Source organism: Manis javanica, chromosome 6, assembly GCF_040802235.1.
Source record: "Manis javanica isolate MJ-LG chromosome 6, MJ_LKY, whole genome shotgun sequence".
Taxonomy (NCBI): domain Eukaryota; kingdom Metazoa; phylum Chordata; class Mammalia; order Pholidota; family Manidae; genus Manis; species Manis javanica.
In genome coordinates, this window is record NC_133161.1 from 6,101,855 (window position 1) to 6,124,534 (window position 22,680).

A 22,680-nucleotide genomic window follows, 5' to 3' on the forward strand; every position below is an offset into this window, starting at 1 on the left:
ACAGAGCCACCAGTTCACCTGCAACACTTGTTCCTCCATTCCCAGGCTCCAGGCTCCTGGATTCTTCACTAACCCGGGGCTTCGAGGTCAGGAGTCCCAGGGCTGCCCCAGGAGGCTGGCGGGACCCCGGTCCAGGCCTTTTCTCCAGCCGCAAAGCAGGGCCGGAGCTCACAGCTGCCCCTGCAGGAGAGCACAGGGCACTTGGATGTGGACAGCTGCGGTCTGCCACAGCCACTCGGACTGGGGAAAGCTGGACAAGGCCTAAAATAATTGGACTTTCAACTTTCAAATAATAGTTATGTGAGATGCGAGATGGATACACTTGGCCCAGGGAGCCCACCTCCGGTCAAATGGCCTGCTGGGTGTGTGTGATGAGGGTAGACGGGTTGTTTCTGGAGCCTTCTGTGGCTCTGGTGTGGCTGCCTCTGGCTCTACTAGGAGGTGGAGGCCAGGGAGGGCAGGTGGAGAGGGCCAAGGGCTGCAGGGTCCACCTCCAGTCATACTCTCCAGGGACATGATGGGGGCACCATGCAGGCCATGCCCGGCCCACCAGGCAGTGAAGAATTGGGGTAGGGCTGAGCCTAAGCAGAGACCTGCGTGGAGCTACTGACCTGAGTTTGGGGGGAGTCCCTTCCCCAACCATTTACCCCATGCCTACCTCCTCTGGGACTGCCAAGGGGGCCACACTGGCCCAGGGTCCCCAAGCACGTTTCTCTCCAGGGTGACTGGGACCTGCCTCCCGTCTCCTCTTCTGCTTTCCCTGCTGGGAGCAAACACTGGTCACCCTTGGACTGTAAAAGGAGGTGGCCTGGGCAGCAGGCAGCATTTCCAGGTTTCTTGACAGGACAACCTCTAGACAGCAGAATCTCACTGCTGACAGTTTTTGCTCATGCCAAATATTTTTAATGTATATTATTATCATTATTATACGCATACATACATGCACACGCAGCGTAAGCACATGACATTAAGCTTTTGTTGACTGCCAAGGCATCCATTCAAAAAACACCCACCTGGGATAGACATGTCGCCAGCTATACGACATGGCTACTAGCAAAACAAGCAGACAGGGAACCAGGCCACCTGCACCCATGAAGTTCCCCCTTCAGAAAGCCCTGACACCTAGGTAACTGACCACTGGAGTGTCCCCTCTTTCCCCTCCCACACCCTAATTCCTGCTTTGATGCCTTAAATGAGCCAATTAAGAGTGAATCTCCTAAATCCTAGACACCCACCTCAACCCTAATAATAACAGAACCCTGGTCTGCACACTCTCTTTCTACCTGCAACCTTGCTGTGTGCCCCTCAAGCATGCCCAGGTACTCTCGAGGACCTGTAATAAATTCTGTTTCAAAAAGTTGCCTGACGGTTTTTGCTGCAGCGTATCCTACAATCATAACAAGAACCACAAGGGCTGGCTCGGCCAGAACACGGGCCTTGGTGAGAGACACATCTGCGGGGCTCGCTATGCACAGTATGTGCTGGGGTGAGCACCTCTGGTCTGCAGGCATCGCTGCCGACAGGCCGGGTCTGGCACAAGCGTGTATGTGTGTGTGTGTGTGTCTACATGTGTACATTATTCAGTGCACATAATGTGTATGTATTATATACGTTGAGCTGATTGTCAGGTTTCTAATTAGACACACTCATTTAACATTCCTGGGGCCCAACGTGCCTCAGCAGCCCCCCTGGCCCTCTCGGACCCGCTTACCTTACAAGGAACTCAAGCATGACAAGGTAGCCAACTTCCTGGCAAGGGTCAGGCAGTGGCGGGAGGGACTTGGAGAATCGGGGCTCTGGGCCTGAGCCCCCCCAGGGGTGTGGCCTTCCCAGGAGCCCAGGCTCACCTGCACTGAGGGCACAGCGGCCTCTGGTCTCTGCTCTCCTTGAGCTTTCACCAGGGCAGCTGCCAGCAGGGGTGCCGCCAGGGCATGGGGATGCAGGCCCAGGACGCTTGCAGCTGGGAAGACGGTCCCCCACTGGTATCACAGACAAAGCAGGCATCAGGGCAGTGGCTGCACCCCAGGAGCACTCCCTACCTTCTTCTCTCCCACTTAGCTCACCCTGGAGTGGCTGCCAGAGCTCGGTCTCTGGCCGCAGGTCTTCTCCTTCTGAGCTGCTGGAGCTGCAGCCGGAGCTGGAGTTGGGCCTGGGGCTGGGGCCTGCCAAGCAGGCAAAACGCAAGGGCCTCCCAGGCAAGATCCCCTTCAGAGAGCTCTCCAGGCGGTGGAGTGGAGAGGGCTCAGCGGCTGCCCCTGGGCAAATGACAACAGAGGGACCCTCTGTCCATCAGCCCGATGACAGGAAGGAAGACGCTATGCCTTAATGAACAGGCCTGCAGCGGTCCCCGCTAAGCTCAGCCAGTGGCCTCGCACAAGCTTGAGGGGACCCTGAAGAGTTCCCTCTCTGGCCATGGAAGGTGGAAAGAAGTGAAGCCAGAGCCCAGCCAGACCCCCAGCTGCTCTGGAAAGCCGGCTGGGAAGCTCCCTTAAGTCTCAAGGCCCCAGAAGCCCCCAGCAGTCTGGCTCCAGCCAGGCCCTGGGTCTTACAAGCCATGCAGCGCCTCCTACCTGCATTCACCAGGACCGGAGGTCCAAGAGCAGAGACCCTGTTATACCCACAGGAGGCCGCCCGAAGCCAGCTCTTGCCTGACAGGAGTATTTAGAAATACCACCTGCAGTCTAGGATGTCAGCCCCCACCAGCCCTGGACCAGGTTTAGGAAGGAATTCTGTTCCAAGCTCAGCTAAATGGCTGCAGCAGCAGAGGGAGATGATGTCCCCAGGAAACTACCACGATAAAAGAAACGACCAATCCTTCCCCCAGAGCACTGCACACTGGATGGAAACAGGGCTCTCCCCTTTCTTCCCAGCACGTTGGGTCACTCTACCCTCTTGCAGCACGCCTCAGCTGCTCGAGCCGGCAGTGTGGGAAATGCACATGTGCATCAGCACGCAGCCAGCAGGGCACGCGCTCCAGCTGCCAGTGGGGGAATGGGGGTGCGACAGGGAAGGGACGGAGGGTGGGGTGTAAGGGGAATCTGTTCCCTCACCAGAGATTTTCTTTGGAGGGAAAGCATGCCAGTAAACACCAGGGCAGACGTCAGCTCACCGTCTTGGAGGCACCTCCATGGTCCCGGCCTGGGGACCTGGTCTTTGAGCCCTCGCTGGTAGCAGTTGGGGACGCTGCTAGAGGTGGGCACCTGCGGGCTGGCCAGCTGGAGGCTCCTGGGGGGCACATACCCCCCCTGCTGTCCCAGGTGGGCCGGCTCACAGGCCTCGGCTCTCAGTCCTGTTTCAATAGAAGCCAAGAGGCCTGCCAGTGCCGTGGGCCCTGTGCTGCCAGAGGCAAGGAAGCTACTGGACAGAAACCAGCCCTGCCTCTGCTGGATTCTTGAGCATACAAGCTCCAGTTCTGGGACCCACAGCAGCCCTACAGACATTCCCAGGAGCCCAGATCTGCCAGGACTTCTTTATCCACAGACACAGCTATAGACTCCCAGGGGGCCCACAGCTCAGTGGCTGGCTGGACACCAAGGCATGGGGCCACCACAGCCAGGCACCCTGCTGACAAGGCCCTGCTCGGGCTATGTGGGCTGGGCGTCCTGCCTGACCCCACCCACACACAGGCCAGCAGCACCAGCCTCTGCCCAGGCTGTTTCCAGGGCACCTTCTCATCTCATGGGTGCATGCAGCCTGCCAGCTGCAGGGAGGCAGTGCCAGGGCCGACCAGCACCTGTCCTGCTCCCAGGCCCCCAAGCGGCTGTGCTTACCTTCCTTGTCTGCTGTCCAGTTCTTGGGCTCTGCACTCCGTGGGCCTCTGTCCCCAGCCAAGGACCAGGAGCAGGCAGGCCGTGGCCTGGGCACAGGTATCTCTCTGAGACAGTTCTCCAAGTCCTGAAGTGGGGAGCTTCCCACGGGGCTCCCTGTGAAAGACCAGCACTCAGGTTGCAGGTGGCCAGAGCTCAGTCTCTGGGAGACCCAGGGGCCTTGCAGCATTGCTCGCCGGAAAGAGGCCCACCTGTATTGGCTGCCTGTGTAGAGGCTGGGCCAGTGGGCTGGGATGAGGGAGACAGGCCACAGGCACAGGGCTGGGATCCCTCCGGACGCCCTTGTGAGGGCTGCCACCGCCTGGCCTCGCCCGTGGCATGGCCCTGAGGACCAAATGTCGTCGGGCTCCCTTCACTGTCAGAAGAAGATACTACAGGCGCCCTCCTCTCTGGATGAGGTGCAGCAGGCCAGGACGGCTAACACTAACACAGTTTCAACTTGGGGGAGAAAATAAATTGCAAAAATCATAATTTGAGTGACACAGCTATGGAAGCAACAGGAACTAGATGCACTGAAATTCTAGGGAAGGGAAGGCCTCTCCTCTGTGAGCCGATGTCTCTGGCTGTGTTCCCTCCTACAGGTGTTTGCTGACGCTGGACCTGACAGAACGCAGGGAAACAGAAACCTCTGGGCTGTTGCGTGGGGCTGGACAGCCAAGTGACAACTAGAGGAACCCCAAACGTGGTTTTCCCTACGGGATATTTGCTGGGTTCTGGGGAAAAAGAGGAGCTGGGGAGCTGGACTAGAAGCTTCTAAAAGGCAGTGTGAAACCTCCTGCAGTTTGGGTTACTGAGAAAACAAGGCACCTCAATCGAGGCTGCAGACCCCATGATGAATACTGAGCAGCGGTTAGGGAGCAGTGGCGCTAGTGTCCAAGGAATATTGAAACAAATATAGGAAGATGTCAAAGGTAAATGTTAAGACAAAAAGCAAGGTGGAGAAGTCATGTCCAGAATGCTGCCTTCAGTGGGAGGTACAAGAAGCTTGGCCACACAGAGAACATCCCTGGAAGGTCACAGCAGTGTTGGCTCAGGGGGACAACAGGTGCTGGAGGGCAGGGAGGGAGGGAGACACCACCTTCCCAACATAACCTTTCACAGCTTTTGAACAAAACCATGTGATCACATTACCTACTGAAAGCTAAAAATTAGCAAGGACAGCCGGCTGCACAGGGGAAGGAAAAAGCCCCCGCATCCAAGTAGCTGACCCTCAGCAGGGTGCGAGGGTCCAGGCCCCACGGATATTGAAGGCCCCGTCTGGCTCCATGGGCCCCAGCGAGCACAGAGCAGAGTCCCAGGTGCAGCCCCAGACCCTCCACTGACCCCCTGTGAGGCGAGTGCCGGAGACAAGGCAGACCAAGAGCAACTGGGTTGTTCGGCTGGGAAAAAAGGTTGAGAGGGGACCGTGTAGCTCTGCACGATTTGAGAGCTGTGACAGCTTCCCAAGAAAGCCTCTGTGTGGGGGAACCGAGGGGACACATGGGTGACCAAACACACTTAAGGTGGTTCTACATGACCTTTATGACGTTTTTTTCTCCTAAGAGGTCAGTCTGCTATTAGAGGCACTTACTTCTTTAAGGCTGGGGTAAGGAAGAATTTGTCCCTAAACACCCCTTTTAATCTTATCAGAGATCTTAGGCATGTCCTGTCCCCGAGCCAAGTCATCAGAACAGATACTCCCCACTGCGCCTGCTACTGCCTCAGTACCCCCAGCTCTGCTCCTAGCAGTGGGCACGGTGGCCTGACTTGGGTGGGTGGGTCACGATGGTGGGCAGGGGGCCCTCTCATCCTTTCCCAGGACCCACTCCCAACCTCAGGCTGGCGAGCTCACCTTTTCCGGGCCGATGCCCCTGGCTGCCCTCAGGGCTCAGGAAATCCAGGTCTCCATCAGCGCTGCTGGACGAGGAGAAGCTGGTGGGGGTGCTCTGGGGGCCAGGAGGGAGGGCAGAGTTGTCTCTCACACAGCCCTGCAGGCCCAGAGCCAGAAGAGGCCCCACGGTCACCTCTGCAGGAAATGGCACAGCGGGCGTCATGGGAAAACTGTGGAGAACCACTAAAGAGGCCCCCTGGGCCCTGGGCTATGGGCGGGCACCCAGGAGACCTGCCCCAAAGGGCCTCCCACTGGAGTAGCCCCTTAAGTTAAGGCTCTCACTGTGCTGATTAAAAAACACAGACGTGAACCCACGTGACCCCAACCGCGGGTCTCACGGGGCTGGAGAGGGGACCTCTTGGAGAAGCCAGCAATCAGGAGGAACTCGACTGGCTGCCAGCACAGGGAGCTGTCCGGGGCAGACACAAATGAGGGGGCGGTGGACATGTGCCTCAAGAGGCCCAGGATGAGGAGGGGGGCCTAATGGTGTCCCCAGCATCCTGCCGTGCAACCCTAAGCCCACGGCCCAGTCTCCCTTCTCTGTGCGACCCGAGGGACTGCAGTTCAGGCCTCTGAGACCCGGGATCTCCTGGCTGGGGGTTCCGGAACCCAGAGGCGGCCAGTGGCTGGGGAGGCAACGACCCACTCAGGGGGATGCTCTTCCGACAGGCCTCCAGGGCTTCCAGGGGTGAGCATGAGGCGCCATTGGCTGGGACAGGGGAAACGGCCCTATCACCACCTCTGGCACAGCCCCTCGGCCCAGCCTGCCTTCTGCGGGCGTGACGAGTCCTGAGGGAGGCACTGTGGTCTGCCAGGCAAGCCACCCTGAGGAGGAGACTTTGATCTGCTCTCTGCTCCTGGAGGGGGGACAACGTGTGGCTGGCCCCGCCTCAGGGGTGGGATGTCCACATGTGTTATACAGTGGCCGGCTGCCTGACAGTCAGGAGATCTCTGCAAAACAAAGGTCCTTACAATGGAAGGCTCCCTGGGCAAGGGTCTGGATTCAGGAGAATATGGATTAAGGGAGGAGGAACTGCTGATAAGGGCAGGCGAATCCTTCCCCCGGGGGCAGGCAGAACCTTGTTATGCATGGAGAATCCCGGGTGGGAGGCCCCGAGCAGACAACCCCAGGCCTCACCTTGAGCTGCGGGGCCCCATCTGGATACTAGGACCCTTGTGGTGTCCCCATCGCACCCGGGGCTGCTGGTGGCAGTGGGGCTATGGGTCCACTTGCTGAGCTGACAGGATGCTGAGACTGAGGGTCTCTGGGCCCAGCCATCCTCCGTCTTCACCACAGAGAGCGCGCTGCCAGGTCCAGGACCAGGGCCAGGGGGAGGGGTCCGCAGGGGTCTGGGCCCTGTGGGAAGCCCACAAGAGGCCTTTATAGGGTCAGGATAGGGCTTCCGAGACCCTTGGCCTCCATGGCAGTCTCTGGCTCCAAGGTGGTCACAGTCCAATCACCAGCAGATGGACCAACGCACACTCTCAGCAGCCCCAGGCCCCTGTGGGGCTCCTCCAGAGGTTTCTACCATAGGATGCCGTGTCAGTCCTCCCCAGGGAGCACCAGGTTGGGGCCTTCCTTCCAAGGCCAGCACACCTGTCTCGCTTCGACTTTCTGCATGTGCACTGTGCAGTGTGGAGACGCTACCCCAGGGCCCAGAAGCATGACAATCAGGAACCTCCCACCACAGGCACGCCCGCATGCCTACTGGGCCGCCGCTACATCCCCGATTCTCCACTTCTCTCCTTCCCTGCCATCCTTCCCTTCCTTCTGGAACTCTCAGCCCCTACTTTAAGAGCCAATCTGGAAAATTACCATGGGCTGATGAAGCACCTCCTGTTTGCCTACTTCCACTAACAGTGAGGATCCCCAACTTCTGGCTACTCCTACTGACATGCCCACATGCGGGCCTGGGTGTCTTACTGTGGAGGGAAACCTTCATCCCTGCTTGGAGCAGCTAAAGGAAATGGAATGATGTCCAGGGGCTTCCCTGCCCAGCCAATGGCCTCTACCTGCAGAATTACTTTTCCAGGCTCCTTGATCTTCCTGCAGCCATAGGTCCTCCGCTCCTGAGAGGCCGGGATGACTGTCTGGGACCTCTGGGATCTCCTTCAGACAGTTCAGCAGACCTTGGAGGGGATAGTCCCTGGAAGCTGCCTCTGTCTTCACTACAGGAAAAGGGAACACATTTTCACTTCAGCCCAATGTCCTCAATCTTCATGACAAACAACAGAAAGTGGACAGTCCAGGTGAGCAGTTACAAGGGTTCAGGGCCAGGAATCTGGGGATGTGGGTCTTCTGGCAACTCATCTGGCCTTGCACAAGCCACCATCTTATTGGCGCTCGGTTTAAAAATGCCTGTCCGCACCCCTCCCAGACCTGGCTGGGTCAGAGCAGGGAAGCACGCACGTGCATCCCAGGGGCGGCGCGTGGTGTCACTAGGAGACGGACGGGCAGCAGGCCGACGGGGCGCTCCCTGCACTCGGCTCTGTGGGCCCCAAAGAGAAGGTCCATCTGAGGGGAACCCAGCCTCTACAGACACACATGAGACACATGTACCAGTGCAGTGCTGCACCCGAGCCACAGCAGCCCTCAGAGGTGGGGACAGGGATCCCCTTTGCAGATGGGGAAACGGAGGCTCACGGGCCTCTGGAGCCTTTCGGTCTTCACACTAAAAGGAGTCAAGATGCTAGGACCTCCTGCCCCACCTGCCAGCCTGACCCCCGGGTCTGCCCTCCTGCTCAGCGCCAACGTGAAGCGACACTCAGCACCTCCTCTTCCAAGTCCCGTGTCACGACGAGTGGACGCCACAAAAGGGTCCAGGGCAAGGTCTGTCTCTGAGTCTTCCACTACTGTCTGCCTAGATGCCACCCCTTAAGCAAGGCCCCGCTCCAGGGACAGGACACTGACGGCAGTGGGGCGGCCAGATGGGAGTGAGCCTTTGGAGGACATTTTATTTTTAACAAACAGTGATAAAGAGACAATTTGAACTTTTCAGGGGCTTCAGAAACCTTGCCCTGAAAGACAGGTCCCTAGCAGACTCACCTCCCCAGCGTGGGCTCCCAGGTTGCAGCTCTGCTCTGGTTAGCCGAGAGGCATTCTGACCAGGGCCAGGAAGGGGCATGCTCAGGGACACCTCAGGGTGCTGGGGCCCAGGCACAAGGATCTCCTTCAGGCAGCTGATGAGGCCTTGTAAGGGGCTATTTCCAGGAGAGACTCCCGTGGCACCTGCAAGACCAGCCAGAGTCAGAGCCGCCCTGACGGTGGAGCCATGGGATCCTCAGGGCACCTGAGCTTCCCACCTGCCCGGCAGGCTGGTCAGGAGGCCCAGATGGGAGGGCCATGTGGCACCCTTGTGCCAACAGAGCACACCTCCATGGCCCTCCCCTGCTCAGTTCCTGGGCAGGCCCTGCCCTGGGAAAGCCAGCCTCTCACCTGCCCCCAGGGTCCCTCCCTCCTGCTGTCTGTGGTTCCTCTTGCCGGAGCTACGGGTGGGAGAGCTGGGCTCCCTGCCTGCGGCTCCTGGGCCCTCCTTCTCTGCAGGCCTCTGTGTGTCCGCAGTTTCTGTTGTAGGAGAGACAAGAAGGCCTTTCTAGCCCTGGCTGACCCTGAGGAATTGCCCCAAATTGGTTCCCTATAGAAAATAGGCCTCTCTAGCCCCCCACATCCTTGGGGGTATGGGGTACACAGCCAAGTCCTAGGAACTTGGACTTGTGGTGGAACCAGCTCCCGAGGGGCTTACTCCAAGAGTCTATCATAGGGAAGGGGAGGGTCTTTCCGTTTCCCACTGGTGTGATTGTAAATACCAAGACTGCTCACTCTAAATACCCCAGGATTCCCAACTCCAGCCTCTCTTTGTTTTTTTTAAAATTTTTTATTAAGGTATGATTGATATACACTCCTATGAAGGTTTCACATGAAAAAACAACGTGGTTACTACATTTACCCATATTATCGAGTCCCCCTCATACCCTATTGCAGTCACTGCCCATCAGCGTAGTAAGGTGCCACAGAGTCCCTATTTGTCTTCTCTGAGCTAGACTGTCTTCCCCGTGACCCCACACACACCAACCAATCATGATACCCCACAATCCCCTTCTCCCTCCCTCCCCACCCGCTCTCCCCACCCCTCTCCTTTGGTAACCACTAGGCCCTTCTTGGGGTCTGTGAGTCTGCTGCTGTTTTGTTCCTTCAGTTTTGCTTTGTTGTCATACTCCACAAATGAGGGAAATCATTTGGCACTTGTCTTTCTCCGCCTGCCAGCCTCTCTCTCTTTGGTTCAGCAGATGACATCAGCAGCCTCAACACACAGGCCCCAGTCCTGCATTTATGCTTTTCAAATCTGTCAAATGCCTAAAACTATAGACTAAATGGGGTATGTTTTTCAGAGTGCCAATTTTATTGCACATTAACTTAAAATATTTTTAGTAAGAATGGATATTCAGACACGAAATTTACAAGAATTTTAAAAAATAAAATGAGACCCCAGGGAAATTCTAACGGCTACCCTTGCCATCCTCTGCCTATAGGGCTGTCCTGATGAGAAGGTCTGAGAGCCAGATCGGGAGTGCTGGGGTATGTTACCTGCCGATGGGCCTGCAGTTTGAAACTGCCCTCGGTTTACTGTGCATGGGCACACAGTACCCTGTGAGCAGAGCTGGGGGAGAAGCTGCCCAAGGACCAAGCATCCCGCCTCCTCTTTGGTCTCCAGGCACAGGCCCAGCACCTGTCTTCCTCCCCAGGGGGCTTGCCTCCTCTTAGAACAAGGGAAACTGAGTCCTACAGAAAGCAAAGAGGGCACAGGGTCCAGTCTCCCTGACTCCTGCTTGGAGTCCTGCCCTGCTGGGTCACACTCACTGACGGGGAGGGGGCTTCCCTGCCCCTCCGAGGCAGGCAGGCTGCTGCAGGACAAGCTGCCACTGCGGGCAGTGGCTGGGCTGGGCCGGTCGACAGGCGTGTCCGGAAGACAGCTGGGCAGGCCTCCGAGGGGGCGGGTCTCCGAGGGCCCGGCTGCTATCAGGGAGGCAGCAGAGGGTGCGCGAAGCTAGAACTGAAGCTCAGACGCAGGTAAAATGCCCCCGCCGTTATCCCATCCAGGCCCATCCCAGCCATGTTCCACTAACAATGACCAGGATGTTGGGACCCCTGCACGGTCGCCCTGGGCTCTGAAACGTGTTCACAGCCGCGGTCTGCTTCTCCGCCCCCTTTCTGTTTAGCAGACCGTCATTCAGGCAGGCCCGAAGGCTGGGCGGTGGGGACAGCCTTCCTGAGGAGGCCTGGTCTGAGCTGAGGGCCACAAGCAAGCCGAGAGAGGGGAGGACGGAGACTCTGATGGGGTGGGAAGAGCACCTGCTGGGAAGGGGACTGGGGGCCCTACTGCCCACTCATGGCTGCCTCTTTTACAGAACAGGGACTGGCCTCCCCTGCCACACAGGGCACGATGCGACTGGGGCCACAGGGGTGTGGCTGAAACCATACAGAAACTACTGTGAGAAAAGTCAGTAGCTGCTCTCTCCACTGGCTCTTGGTGGGCAAGCATGATGCCAGGGTGCTTGGAAATGGGGTGCTCTGCCTACGGGCTGGCAGGGGCTGGGCACAGGGCACAGCTCTGCTGCACAGAGCCTGAACTTCCCCTTGCGGGACGCAGAGAGGAGCCCACTGACTTACCATCAGGGCGCGCCCGCTTGCCATCAGGGCTGGCTCCCCTGCTCTCAGGGCTGACCTCCCCGAATAGGAACTCTGGGATCTCCTTCACCAGCCGCACCAGGGCGGTGAGGTGCAGGCTGGGCTGGGGTGCTCCTCCTGCCGAGAGGCCACAGTGAGCCCCACACACATCATCAGCTCTGCACTCACACTTCCGTGTGTGTCTTCACACTGGCACCTCACGTGAGCCTCCTACCATGGAGGAGCAGCAAAGGACAGACCGAGGTCCCTGAGGTAAAGGGGACCTGGGCTCAGGCCAGGACCAGGGGGCTGGGGCCCCGGCTGCTCTGTCTTTCGTCACCCGCTACTCCTGTGGGGCGCACCAAGGAGGGCTGCCTCCCCACCCCTTTCTCCATCGAGGCCTCATGTCTCTCCTGGCACCATCTAACCTCCCGGCCTTGCTCAGGCTGGGCCCACGGACCACATGCATCATCTGAGGTCTCCAAATGGCAGCCCCAAGGCAGCACCTTCAGGCTGGCCCTGCACAAGTGGAAGCAGGAAGGGGGCCTGAGCAGGCAACACTTCCCAAGGGCGACCCTGGGTTTCTCCTGAGCACTGCACACATGGGCAGCAGTGTGCCAGGCTCCCGGCAGGAGGGGTTTACAATGCCAGGTGTGACGAAGTGAGGAAGGATGGTCACAGTGCCCCCTGAAAGGTGGAGCGAGTGCTGAGGACTGCACAGCTGGGGGGACCGAGAATGAATCCCCCAAGGCCCAGGCTGCCTGGGGGAACCAGGATGCCCAAAGGGACCTGGTACTCCCCTGCCAAGGTTACTCACCAGGGGGGCCTCCTCCCCTAGGAAGCTCCTGCCCCTCGCCAGCAAGGCTCCCACCACCCACGGTGCCCTCAGGCTCCGCGGTAGACAGGAAGGCAGAGAGGGGGAGCAGCTCAGCTGTCCCTGAGGAAGAAAGGAGGGACAGTCCCTGAGAATGGAAGTGGGCCTCCGCCCTCCCAAATGCAGTCATGCCGATGGCCCAGGCACCTGCCCACCTGGGCACCTGCATACCCATGTGTCTGTGGGCCTGCCCAAGCCCCAAGGACTGCAGGGCCCCTTCCAAGCCTTGGAGGCTACCTCACTTGACGCACTGCTGGCTTTTTAGTGACCCCACTGAATAGCACCCAGACTCTAGCACAGTCCCTGGAAACCACAGTAGCATAAAACATCAGTGAGGCCTGCAGCTCTTGGAACACCACTTTAAGCAGTGTTCATTCTGTGGATGAAGACTAAGTCCTGGTGGGACCCAGGGTCACAGGGCAGCTCAGAACCCGCTTGGTGCTGGCCCCGGCCTCCCTGCACCCTTCAGCTGGGCTCTTCAGGCTTCCTACCCAGGGACAGCAGCGTCTCGTAGTTCTCCCGCATCACGTCCTGGTACAGCGCCCTCTGACCCTCCTCCAGCAGCCGCCACTCCTCCTCAGAGAACCGCACAGCCAGGTCCTGGAAGGCGATGGACACCTGTGGGCACAACCTCAGGGGAGTTGGCTGGTTCCCTCCCAGCATGGCCAGCCAAGCTGTCTCAGCTTGGCAACCCAGCCCGTGTCTCCGGGCATCCACCAGGGAGCAGAAGCAGGGAGAGTGGCATGGGGGCCTGACATGCAGCGGAGGGCGAAGGAGCAACAGGAATCTGCCGAGGAGACAGTGTGTCCCTCAGGGTCCGCTGACGCCCTCACCCAAGACCTGCACACATAGCCTTACTTGGGAACGGGGTGACTGCAGGTGGAATTAGTTAAGATGAGGTCACACTGGAGTGGAGTGGGTCCTAAACCCACTATGACAGGTGTCCTTGTAAGAAGAGGGAGACAGACGCACAGGGAGAAGGCCATGTGACAATGGAGGCAGAGACTGCGGGATGCAGCCGCAAGCCAAGCAGCACCCGCGCCCGGGCCGCTAGGAGCTGGGAGGGAGGACAGCCCTCCTCTGGAGCCTCAGGGGGGTGCCCTGCCCATGCTTGGCTTCAGACTCCTCTCCTCCAGCACTGAGAGAGAAGGGACTGGCTGTTTAAGCCCCGTGGTTTGTGGCCCTTTGTTACAGCAGCCCAGGGAAGCTGACAGTCTCATGGCCCTCGGCTTGGGCCCGAGGCAAGGTCAACCCCAGGCTGGGAAGCCCAGCCAGCCTTAAATTCACCACTTAGAGACTCATTGGAGTTAATTAGCAAACCTCCTCTTGAATGTGCAAGGGCCTGGGATCCTAGCACTATGGCATTTAAAAAGTTTATAAAAAAATACTAAGTATGAAGAAGAATAAAACACTCTATACTTCTTAGTGAGGATGATCCAGCAGCTGGGAATCGAGCAAGCAAAACGCTCATCTTGCTACTTGCAGCTCCGCCCCAGAGAAGAAAGAGAGACGGAAAGCCTGGAGCAGCTGGCAAGCTAGAGGCGGCGGCCCCTCCCTCGCTGGGCAGGCAGAGGCTGCGCAGACGGTGACGGAGGAAACCCAGCAGCCTCTGCACCCTGCACACTGCTCCTCGCCCCTGACCGTCAGGCTCTGCGGCCACGGTTCTTCTAGACCCTTGGCCCACGGGTCAGTCTCTAGCTCCCAGGTGCTCTGCCAGACTCCTGGCCTGGGCTGGGCTGAGCCTGCCTCCCTGTCCAGGTCTCGCCTGACCTTCAGGACTCTGGCCAGCCTTGGTGCTCCCCGCTGCTGTGACCTGTACCCACATTACTGTCAAAGCCTGTGTCACATCTCTGTGGAGACCCCACAGCATGTGGGCACCAAACTCCATGGGAGATGATGCCACCCAAGCCCTTCCAGGCCACGCTCCAGTCCCCGCCATTGCCACACTCTCCCAGACCCCGGCCCCCACCATGACCTTTTACCCTTCACCCCTCTGCACTGGGAGCCTGTTACACTGTTGGTTCCATGGAGAAGGGTTCGGAAAAAACCTGGGGTGACCTCTGAAGAACACTTCCTGCTACCCTACAGCTTTTTAAGATAAAAGAAAAATTTTGTCTTAATTTCTTTAAAAATAGTCATTAAGTGGGCTTTACTTTTAAAATGGCTGTCAGACCCTAGAAGATGACCAGCATTTGATAAGCATGAATTTAAAATTACGGCAAAAATTAAGTTCATGCAAATTAAGCAAACAAATTACGGGAAGGGTCCCTCTGGTTTAGAAACAAATGCTAAACTATTTGTGAAAAAAAATTACTATGAAGACATTCCTAAAAAACAAGAAGATAATCTATGGCTTTGTCTCATCAGTTCAAGTCAGTGATTTTAAAAACCATCACCGCTACCAACTCAGTGCCTTGTCACCAGTTGCTTCTGTTCCCCACTCCGCCTGTCACCATTTGGTCACATCCACTACAGCCCCTCTCTCCTTCCGAGCTGGTCACGACTCCATCCATGCACCTGGCTGGAGGCAGCCTCTCCACGAACACTGCCCCTGGTCCAGAGGTCTGGAGGCCCACAGGCGGTCAGACACCGCAGCCCTTTCCTCCCCTGCTCACTGCGTGTTCCGGCCACTCTACGGGCGGCTCAGCAGGCTCTCCAGAACTAACCTTTGCCCTCTGACCCAGGTATGGTCCCTCCCTCTCAGGACTGTGCGCAGACACTTCCAAAGCATCTCTCAAGAGCCATCCCCATTTCCACTTGGCCTTCCGGACAGATAGAGCAGAGCCGATGTCAGGGTCCGTGCAGAAGAGCTAGAGGAGCAGGCCTGAGACTGCTGGCCCCAGGAAGGCCTGCCGCAAGGCTGGCCCTTCGCTGGCATCTGGGAACTTGGGTTTCAGGAGGGTTCTGACCGATAAAGGGGGTTTATTAGGCCTAAACTGTGCAGTATGGTTTATGCTGAGTATCCACCTTCATTGTGGCGTTTTGGAACACGCCAGGCAGAGGGTCCTTACATGACCAGCCCCCTGTGAAAACCCTGGGTGCTGAGTCTCTAGGAGTGTCCCACGCCCACAGCATTTCACGTCACACCTGTTGTACAACTTGGCTGGAAGAATTACGCCCATCCTGTATGAGTCCACGGGGAGAGGACCCTGGAAGCCTACCTGGGGTTTCCTCCGGTTTCTCCCCTGGTTTCGCTTTGTGTCCCCTTGCTGTAATGCATCACAGCTGTGACTATAACTAGATGCCCAGTCCCGGCGGTCCCAGCAAATCCCTGGCCCTGGAGTGGTCCTGGGGACCCTGATACGGGTCCCAGTACACTTCTCCAGCAGACGCCAGCGCTGTGAGGGCTCCGAGCGGGCCCTGACCTGGCCTCTGGAAGGAAGGCCTCTGGCTCTAACTTTGCACTCCCACCCCGCCCTGAGGCTGAGAGACTAGACCATTCTCTCCCAGCATCCACGGCCCACCTGCCTCGCTCTGCGTCCTCCTCTCCCCAGGGGCTCGCCTCCTCCTTCTCTCCCTCCTAGAACCCTAATCCCAACCATGCGCAGGAAACCCAGGCTGGTGGGGCACGGAGTCCCCATCTGTGCCGCAGACCCAGAGCTCAGACTTGTCCCAACAGGCCCAGGGGCCAAATGAGCACAAACGCTGCCTGTGGGCTCACCACGCATCTGTTGCCTGCACACTTTGATGACTGTGTTTAAACATGTGTAGATGCTATTGTGATGAATATACGCATGTTCTTTAAAAGTCATACTAAACTTATTTTAAAATACATGGAAAGACTACAATCTAATGTACTAAGTGTACAAGTGTGGGGTTCAGGGAAGTTTTCAACATTAAGAAAGGGGATCCCAGGGTCAGAAAGGTTGGAACCCCCTATTGACAGCCCCACCCTCTCACTGCTAGTTAGGGAAAAGGGGGGAGGGGGCAGGAAAGGGTCATCAGGTTACAGTTACTTCACTGTCTTTTATTTTAGCCACATAAATATTCATTAAAACCACACACTGGCCAATACACTAGTGTAAAACATGGTGTCCCGAGAACTTGGAAACTAGTTGTGAATAAAATGAAAGTTCCTGTGGCCAGGATTCTCACCTGGTCCTGGTTGACTAGCTCACTACACACATGTGGGCAATGCGTCATTATTGACTCTATATAAAGAGGTCCGCCCAGTGCTCTGGGTGACATGGTGGCATGGCTGCAGGAGAGCAGAGCAGAGGCTGGAGTGGTGGCAGTGCTGAGGACAGAGGCTCAGAGGACAGCTGTGCGGGCAGAGAGGCCCAGAGGCAGAGACTGGCTTGCTGCCTGCAGACTTGCTCTGAGTGGATGGGATTTTAGTGATTAACCTGCCACTGTGGAAATAAAGTTGGGTATAACCCTTTCACATGAAGAACGTTCTGTCACTTCTTAGGTCACATTGAATCCATAGTGAACTTGCCAGGGGATGAAACCCATTGGCAAGACATTGGTCAAACCAAGTCCCCTGGGGAAGATAAGCCATCTGAAGGACGGGCAGAGTGATGGGGCAGACACGTACAGCCTAGCTGGGCTTTACGTGGGTTTAACGTGGCCAGGTCGCGTGTTGACCTGTCAGGGAGCTGGAGGGCAGTCTGAGGGGCTGTGGCCAGGCTGGGACACCACCTGCTGCCCAAAGGGACAGCGTGTCAGCACTGCCATACTGCTGCTGCGAATCAAGTCTAGGGAGGGATGCTGGGGGCGCAGAACTCATGTGGTCCCAGGCCTTGCCCAGGTGACACAAGTGTCTGCCCTGCACTGCAGGGCTGGCTCTTCTTAAGGGCAACACATGGTTGCCTGACAACTTTCAGTAGCACTGGGCTTCGCAAGTGGATTTCATGTTAGGTGGTCAAAGATGTAATTAGCCGCTGTACAGTTCCAGTTTGATTTTCAGCTCTATTTCTCACTGTAAATTAAGCAATTGGCATAGTCTGATTTCTCTCTCTGACCTTTATGAGTCTGGTCAGTGTAAGTCGATTCACCTGAGGGCCACAACTAGGGATGAACTGACCTACATTGGGCTCTGCACCTGCATAACACAAAACCCACCCAATACCCACCTCCAGGAAGCCAGTAAGAAGAGACAAGGCAGGATGGCCTTGCAGGCTTTCTTCTTCACCTTTTGGTAGCCCAACACATTGCTGGCTCAGCAGGTCCAAGTTAGCTGTAGGGAAGAACATGCTGATACCAGCCACTGAGCTCCAGAGAGTCTACCTATCTAACAAGACCATTTCCTGGACAGGGATATCAGCTGCCCCCCTCCTAGCCTCTCTCTATGGAACCCAGGCCATGCAATCAACTGCAACTGCCTAGCCTATGATGAGCACAGGGATCATGGGCACGTAGCAGCTTGTTGGCATGAGTGGTTTCCCCAACACACCCTATCACATATGTGTAACAGTACCCGAGACAGCAGCCAGCCCCTCAGCTTGGTCCACCCTTCAACACCCACATGTTAAAGGCACTCTGCCGGATGCTGAGGGAGATGTGTCGTACACAAGCTTTTCTCAAGGAGCCTAAACATCAGCGGAGGCGTGACCCGTGCAGTTTTAGACCATTTCAGACCTCTTACTTGATTAACAAACAACCCAGGCAGCTGGTCAGACACCGTTAGCCAATCGCTGTGCAGGTGGAAGGTTCCAAAGCGCAGGGCAGGAAGCAGCGTGCGAGTCAGCACATGGCCACAGCGCCAACTCCATGGCTGGGGTCTTTAGGCTGAGATTCAGGGCCCCTTCTGCCATGCTTGACTGTGACTATTACCCACGATATCAGTAAACCTTATGAAACCAATCAAACATCCAATTCTTAAAAATTCTCATTACCCAGTGAAATTTGTAGGGATGGATCATGGGGGCATCTTATCAAACATTACCATTCTTGGTACCTCTTAAGAAAAGCTGAATGTTGAACAGATGTTTTTAAGGTGGTGATATGGGAGAGACAAAGGGTCCTGGGTACTTCTCCATGCTCAGGTAGCCACTGCCAAATAGCACTGCCCTGGCTGGGGCAGGTATTTGGGGAAATAAGGACCCAGCAGAGCCAAATGCTAGGCCTGCTGGAGAGCTAGTTTAACCTGGGGTGTCAGCAGCAGTTCTCCACTGAACAAATTGGATGAAAAACCCCTGAGCCTCAGCTCCCATCAGAAGCTTTTGACAACGTTAAGGACTGAAAAAATAAAAGGGCTTTTTGGTTCAAATGATTTATTTCACAGTTTCCTTTTAATTAGGGCTAATTTTCCTGCCTTATCCTAGAGCTACTAAAATCATGATTAAGCCCAGAAATCTACATTTTCCAACTCCCCAGGTGATTCTGACACCTTCTCAGTGTGGAATCACAGTGTGGGTGCGGGGGGAGCATGGCTGTCCCGTCACAGGCTGGAAACTGGGCTGAACCTGTCCTGCCCACTGGAAATGGAAAGTATGCTGGTGGTCAGGCCCCTGACAACGGGCTCAGCCTGCTCCTCTTCCCAGGGGCCAGCTTGCCTACATAGCATGTTAATGAACCAGAAATCAGACCACTGCTATAGACCTTCAAAAAGTAATGATAATATAATGCCGACTTCCACCTAAAACAGGATGGCACTTCAATTTCTACTTGAGTGTCTTCAGTAACGGGTGGCTCACCGTATTCCCAGCAGCTGGTCCTGCCACTGGCCTGATCTGGCAGTTAAGTTCTGGACACACAGATGGGGTAGAGCATGGGGTTAGGGCTTGACCCCAAGAGCTAGGCTGCTGCAATTCTCATCTGTGTTTTGCTTCACATTAGTTATGGGAACTCACCAAACTACTTAGCACACTTGGGCCTTAGCACACTCATCCATAAAATTGGGATCGTAACAACCTACATCATAGGGATGCTGTAAACACTATATGAATTAATAGTGCCTGGAACAAATGCCGGGGTGTAGTCAGTGCTGTGGTCATTATCGCTGCAGCCAAATCTGTCTGCCTAACATCCAGCTGCAGATCGGGGGCTGCCACCTCCAGCTGCAGGAGGAATGGGCTCTTGCACACACACTGCTCCTCACTCCAAGGGCTCTTTAGCCGCCTGCTACATATATTCGGCTCCTTTAGCCATCTGGAAGAGATGGTTCCCAGATCTTTCATCATCTCAGATTCAAGACCAATTCTTCTGTGACAGAGTTCTTATAAAATAGGAATGGGAATTGACTGACCAGAGTATGTGGTCCCATCAGTGGCTTCCCTCTGTCCAGAAAAGGTGGAAAAAGAGTGAGGAGTGAGTGTGTGGTGGTGGGGGGGATGGGGGAGTGGGGGCTAGTGTGCAAGCATTCGTGTGCAGACATGCAGGCCACAGATGCTTGCCCCAGGAGAGGGAAACACACCGGTGGCTCACAACCTGGACTCCTCAGGCCCTACTTCACCCCCTTTGTGGCTCTCAAGAGTCCCTCCCTCACCAACAGGACAAAAACTTTCTAGGCTGAGCCAGGTCTGTCATAACTGAGCAGCCTCCTAGCCCCCTGAGGCTATGTCCTCCTAAGACACCCCCTCACCCCGTCACTAGCCCTGCACGCAGGCCCCAGCTTCAGTGCCCACAGGACCCGTCCATCTTCAGCAGTCCTTCCCAGCCTAGACTATCCTCCTAGGGTGCCTCAGGCTCAGGCTCCCAGACCAGCCCCTGTACCCCACTGTTCCCCACCTTGGGCTGTGTTTACCTCCCTGGCTTCCTGGGAGTCACACCAGACAGGAAGACATGAGGCCCTGCCTGTTCCTCTCCATCGGACTCTGACCCAGCCTTCCTGACCACTTTCTCCACGAAGCTCCCCGGTGTGAGCACCCACCTCTTCCAGAACATCAGATCTGAAAGATGAGTGGCCCAAGCCCCTCATTCTACAGGTGAGGAAAGTGCAGCACGAGGAGGCCCTAGTACAGGAACCATGGGGATGTCTTCAAGCTTTTGACTGCGCTGCCAGGGCTGCGTGGAGACTGCCCCACACATCCCACGGCCCTGGCTTCTCCCAAGAGCTCGTGGGGCATTAGTGACGCCAACATCCTGATGAGTTAGGGGCAGAGACATGGGACAATCATCATGCCACTTTGTAATATTTTAGGCCTATGAACTAAGACCCAACGTATTCTTTAACATGACCTTTAGCATGTTGTTTTTCCTTCTTCCAGTCACATTAATCAATTAAGTGATGTTGTATTCAGGAAAAAGAACAGACCTCTGGAGTGTAAATGAACCAAAATGTCAATTTTGATGGATAAAAAAATACCAAGATATGGGGAACCCTCCTACACTGCTGGTGGGAATGTAAATTAGTTCAACCATTGTGGAAAGCAGTATGGAGGTTCCTCAAAATGCTCAAAATAAACTTACCATTTGACCCAGGAATTCCATTCCTAGGAATTTACCCTAAGAACGCAGCACTCAAGTTTGAAAAAGACAGATGCACCCCTATGTTTATCGCAGCACTATTTACAATAGCCAAGAATTGGAAGCAACCTAAGTGTCCATCAGTAGATGAATGGATAAAGATGTGGTACATATACACAATGGAATATTATTCAGCCATAAGAAGAAAACAGATCCCACCATTTGCAACAACATGGATGGAGCTAGAGGGTATTATGCTGAGTGAAATATGCCAAGCGGAGAAAGAGAAATACCAAATGATTTCACTCATCTGTGGAGTATAAGAACAAAGGAAAAACTGAAGGAACAAAACAGCAGCAGAATCACAGAACCCAAGAATGGACTAACAGGTACCAAAGGGAAAGGGACTGGGGAGGATGGGTGGGTAAGGAGGGATATGGGAGGGGGAAGATGAAGGGGGGTATTAAGTTTAGCATGCATAAAGGGGGTGGTGGGAGAAAGGGGAGGGCTGTACAACACAGAGAAGACAAGTAGTGATTCTACAGCATTTTGCTATGCTGATGGACAGTGACTGTAAAGGGGCTTATAGGGGGGACCTGGTATAGGGGAGAGCCTAGTAAACATAATATTCTTCACGTAATTGTAGATTAATGATAACAAAAAAAAAAAAAGAAAAAAGAAAAGGGGATTACTCCCTGACAGGATAAAACTAACTGTAAATCAATGATTAATGCATGCTTTAAATATCCTTAATTTTGATCATTCAAAGGGTGTCAGATGATCAGCTATGGAAGTACATTTTACTGATAATATTCCTTTCTCTTAAAAAAAAAAAAAAGTAGTTCCTGTGTGGTGACCTCCAGTGAGTTCTACACAATGGTATAAAGGGCCTATCAAAGTGTGGGCAAAGGGTCTCTTTGTGTTTATACAGAGGATCAAAGCCTAATTTGGCTACCCAGAAAACGAACTAAGATATGATATGAAGAGGAACTTCCAACATCAACATACTCTGGAAGAGTCATTCCAGAAGATGATCATCAAAAAACGTCAACAAAAATCCTGGTGCTGTTGCAGTTGTAGCTGCATTCATCCCACTGGTTCCTGGACTTGCCATTGGAATGAAGAAGGAGATATCTAAGCTGGCCTGTGCATACAGTAAAATAACAAATTTGACGGGACCTATATTGTTGGAATTTAACCAAGAATTAGGAGAAGTGCAAGTTGCAGCACTCCAAAATCTTGAGACTACAGACTATCTACTGTTAAAAGAACATATGGGATGTGAACAGTTCCCAGGAATGTGTTGTTTTAAATTGTCTGATTTTTCTCAAACTATTCAAATTCAGTTAGACAATATCCGTCATATCATAGATAAGTTTTCACAAATGCTTAGGGTGCCTAACTGGTTTTCTTGGTTTCACTGGAGATGGCTGGTAATTGTAGGTCTGCTTTGGTTAGGTAACTGTATTCCTATTATGTTAATGTGTGTGCGCAATTTAATTAGTAGTTTAAAACCTATACATGCTTAAGTTACTCTACAAGAAGATATGTCAAAGAAATAACCAATCTTATCATGTTTTCTTCCGCCTGCTACCTCTATAGCTTTTCTTCTTCCTTCCTAATTACAACCCTTAAATAGAATTCGTGCCTCATATCAAATTTACCAAGTATCATAATTCTTCCAAGTGGTAAAGATACCTCAAGACAAATGCTGGGCATAAAACCCACAGGGCATAAATCTGCAAAGAAGTAAAAAGCCAACCTTTTCAAACAATATTGCTTCTCTCTCACTTACCAACTTTACATTTCCCTGTATGGCCCCGGAAGATGACTGGTTAGCCAGAGACGGGTAAGATTCCTCAAGGGAGGAACAACCTAAGACAGGCACAGTCGCAGGTGAGGAATTGGGGATCAACAGAGGTGAGGCTTAGAACCTCACCCCCCCTGTTTTGAGAGAAATCTTCTGCATCCATGGATGTTTTGTTGCCCTTGTCTAGCCTGGATTAACACTTAGTCTACAGGCACACACCTGATCATCCACATTTGCCCTCTTACAGCACTAAACTATGTTTTCTACCTTTATCTTGCATCTACC

At 54.8% G+C, this 22,680-nt stretch overlaps 1 protein-coding gene across 12 annotated transcripts in view; it reads right to left on the reverse strand.

Moving 5' to 3' along the window:
* KRBA1 (KRAB-A domain containing 1) overlaps positions 1 to 22,680 on the reverse strand; it is a 28,709-nt gene that overhangs the window by 4,290 nt on the left and 1,739 nt on the right. For 3 of the 12 annotated variants that reach the window (XM_073238255.1, XM_073238251.1, XM_073238262.1), the window contains 15 exons: positions 12,728 to 12,854; positions 12,180 to 12,299; positions 11,366 to 11,500; positions 10,556 to 10,711; positions 9,134 to 9,262; positions 8,744 to 8,926; positions 7,711 to 7,866; positions 6,836 to 7,054; positions 5,659 to 5,832; positions 3,771 to 3,923; positions 3,110 to 3,289; positions 2,064 to 2,255; positions 1,848 to 1,979; positions 659 to 763; positions 19 to 180 (listed from right to left, as the gene is read on the reverse strand). In XM_073238255.1, the coding sequence (XP_073094356.1) occupies positions 19 to 180; positions 659 to 763; positions 1,848 to 1,979; positions 2,064 to 2,255; positions 3,110 to 3,289; positions 3,771 to 3,923; positions 5,659 to 5,832; positions 6,836 to 7,054; positions 7,711 to 7,866; positions 8,744 to 8,926; positions 9,134 to 9,262; positions 10,556 to 10,711; positions 11,366 to 11,500; positions 12,180 to 12,299; positions 12,728 to 12,854 (2,323 nt within the window). The remainder of the gene's footprint in view (positions 1 to 18; positions 181 to 658; positions 764 to 1,847; positions 1,980 to 2,063; positions 2,256 to 3,109; positions 3,290 to 3,770; positions 3,924 to 5,658; positions 5,833 to 6,835; positions 7,055 to 7,710; positions 7,867 to 8,743; positions 8,927 to 9,133; positions 9,263 to 10,555; positions 10,712 to 11,365; positions 11,501 to 12,179; positions 12,300 to 12,727; positions 12,855 to 22,680) is intronic. The other 9 variants (XM_073238256.1, XM_073238254.1, XM_073238253.1 and 6 more) reach the window with 8 other exon arrangements.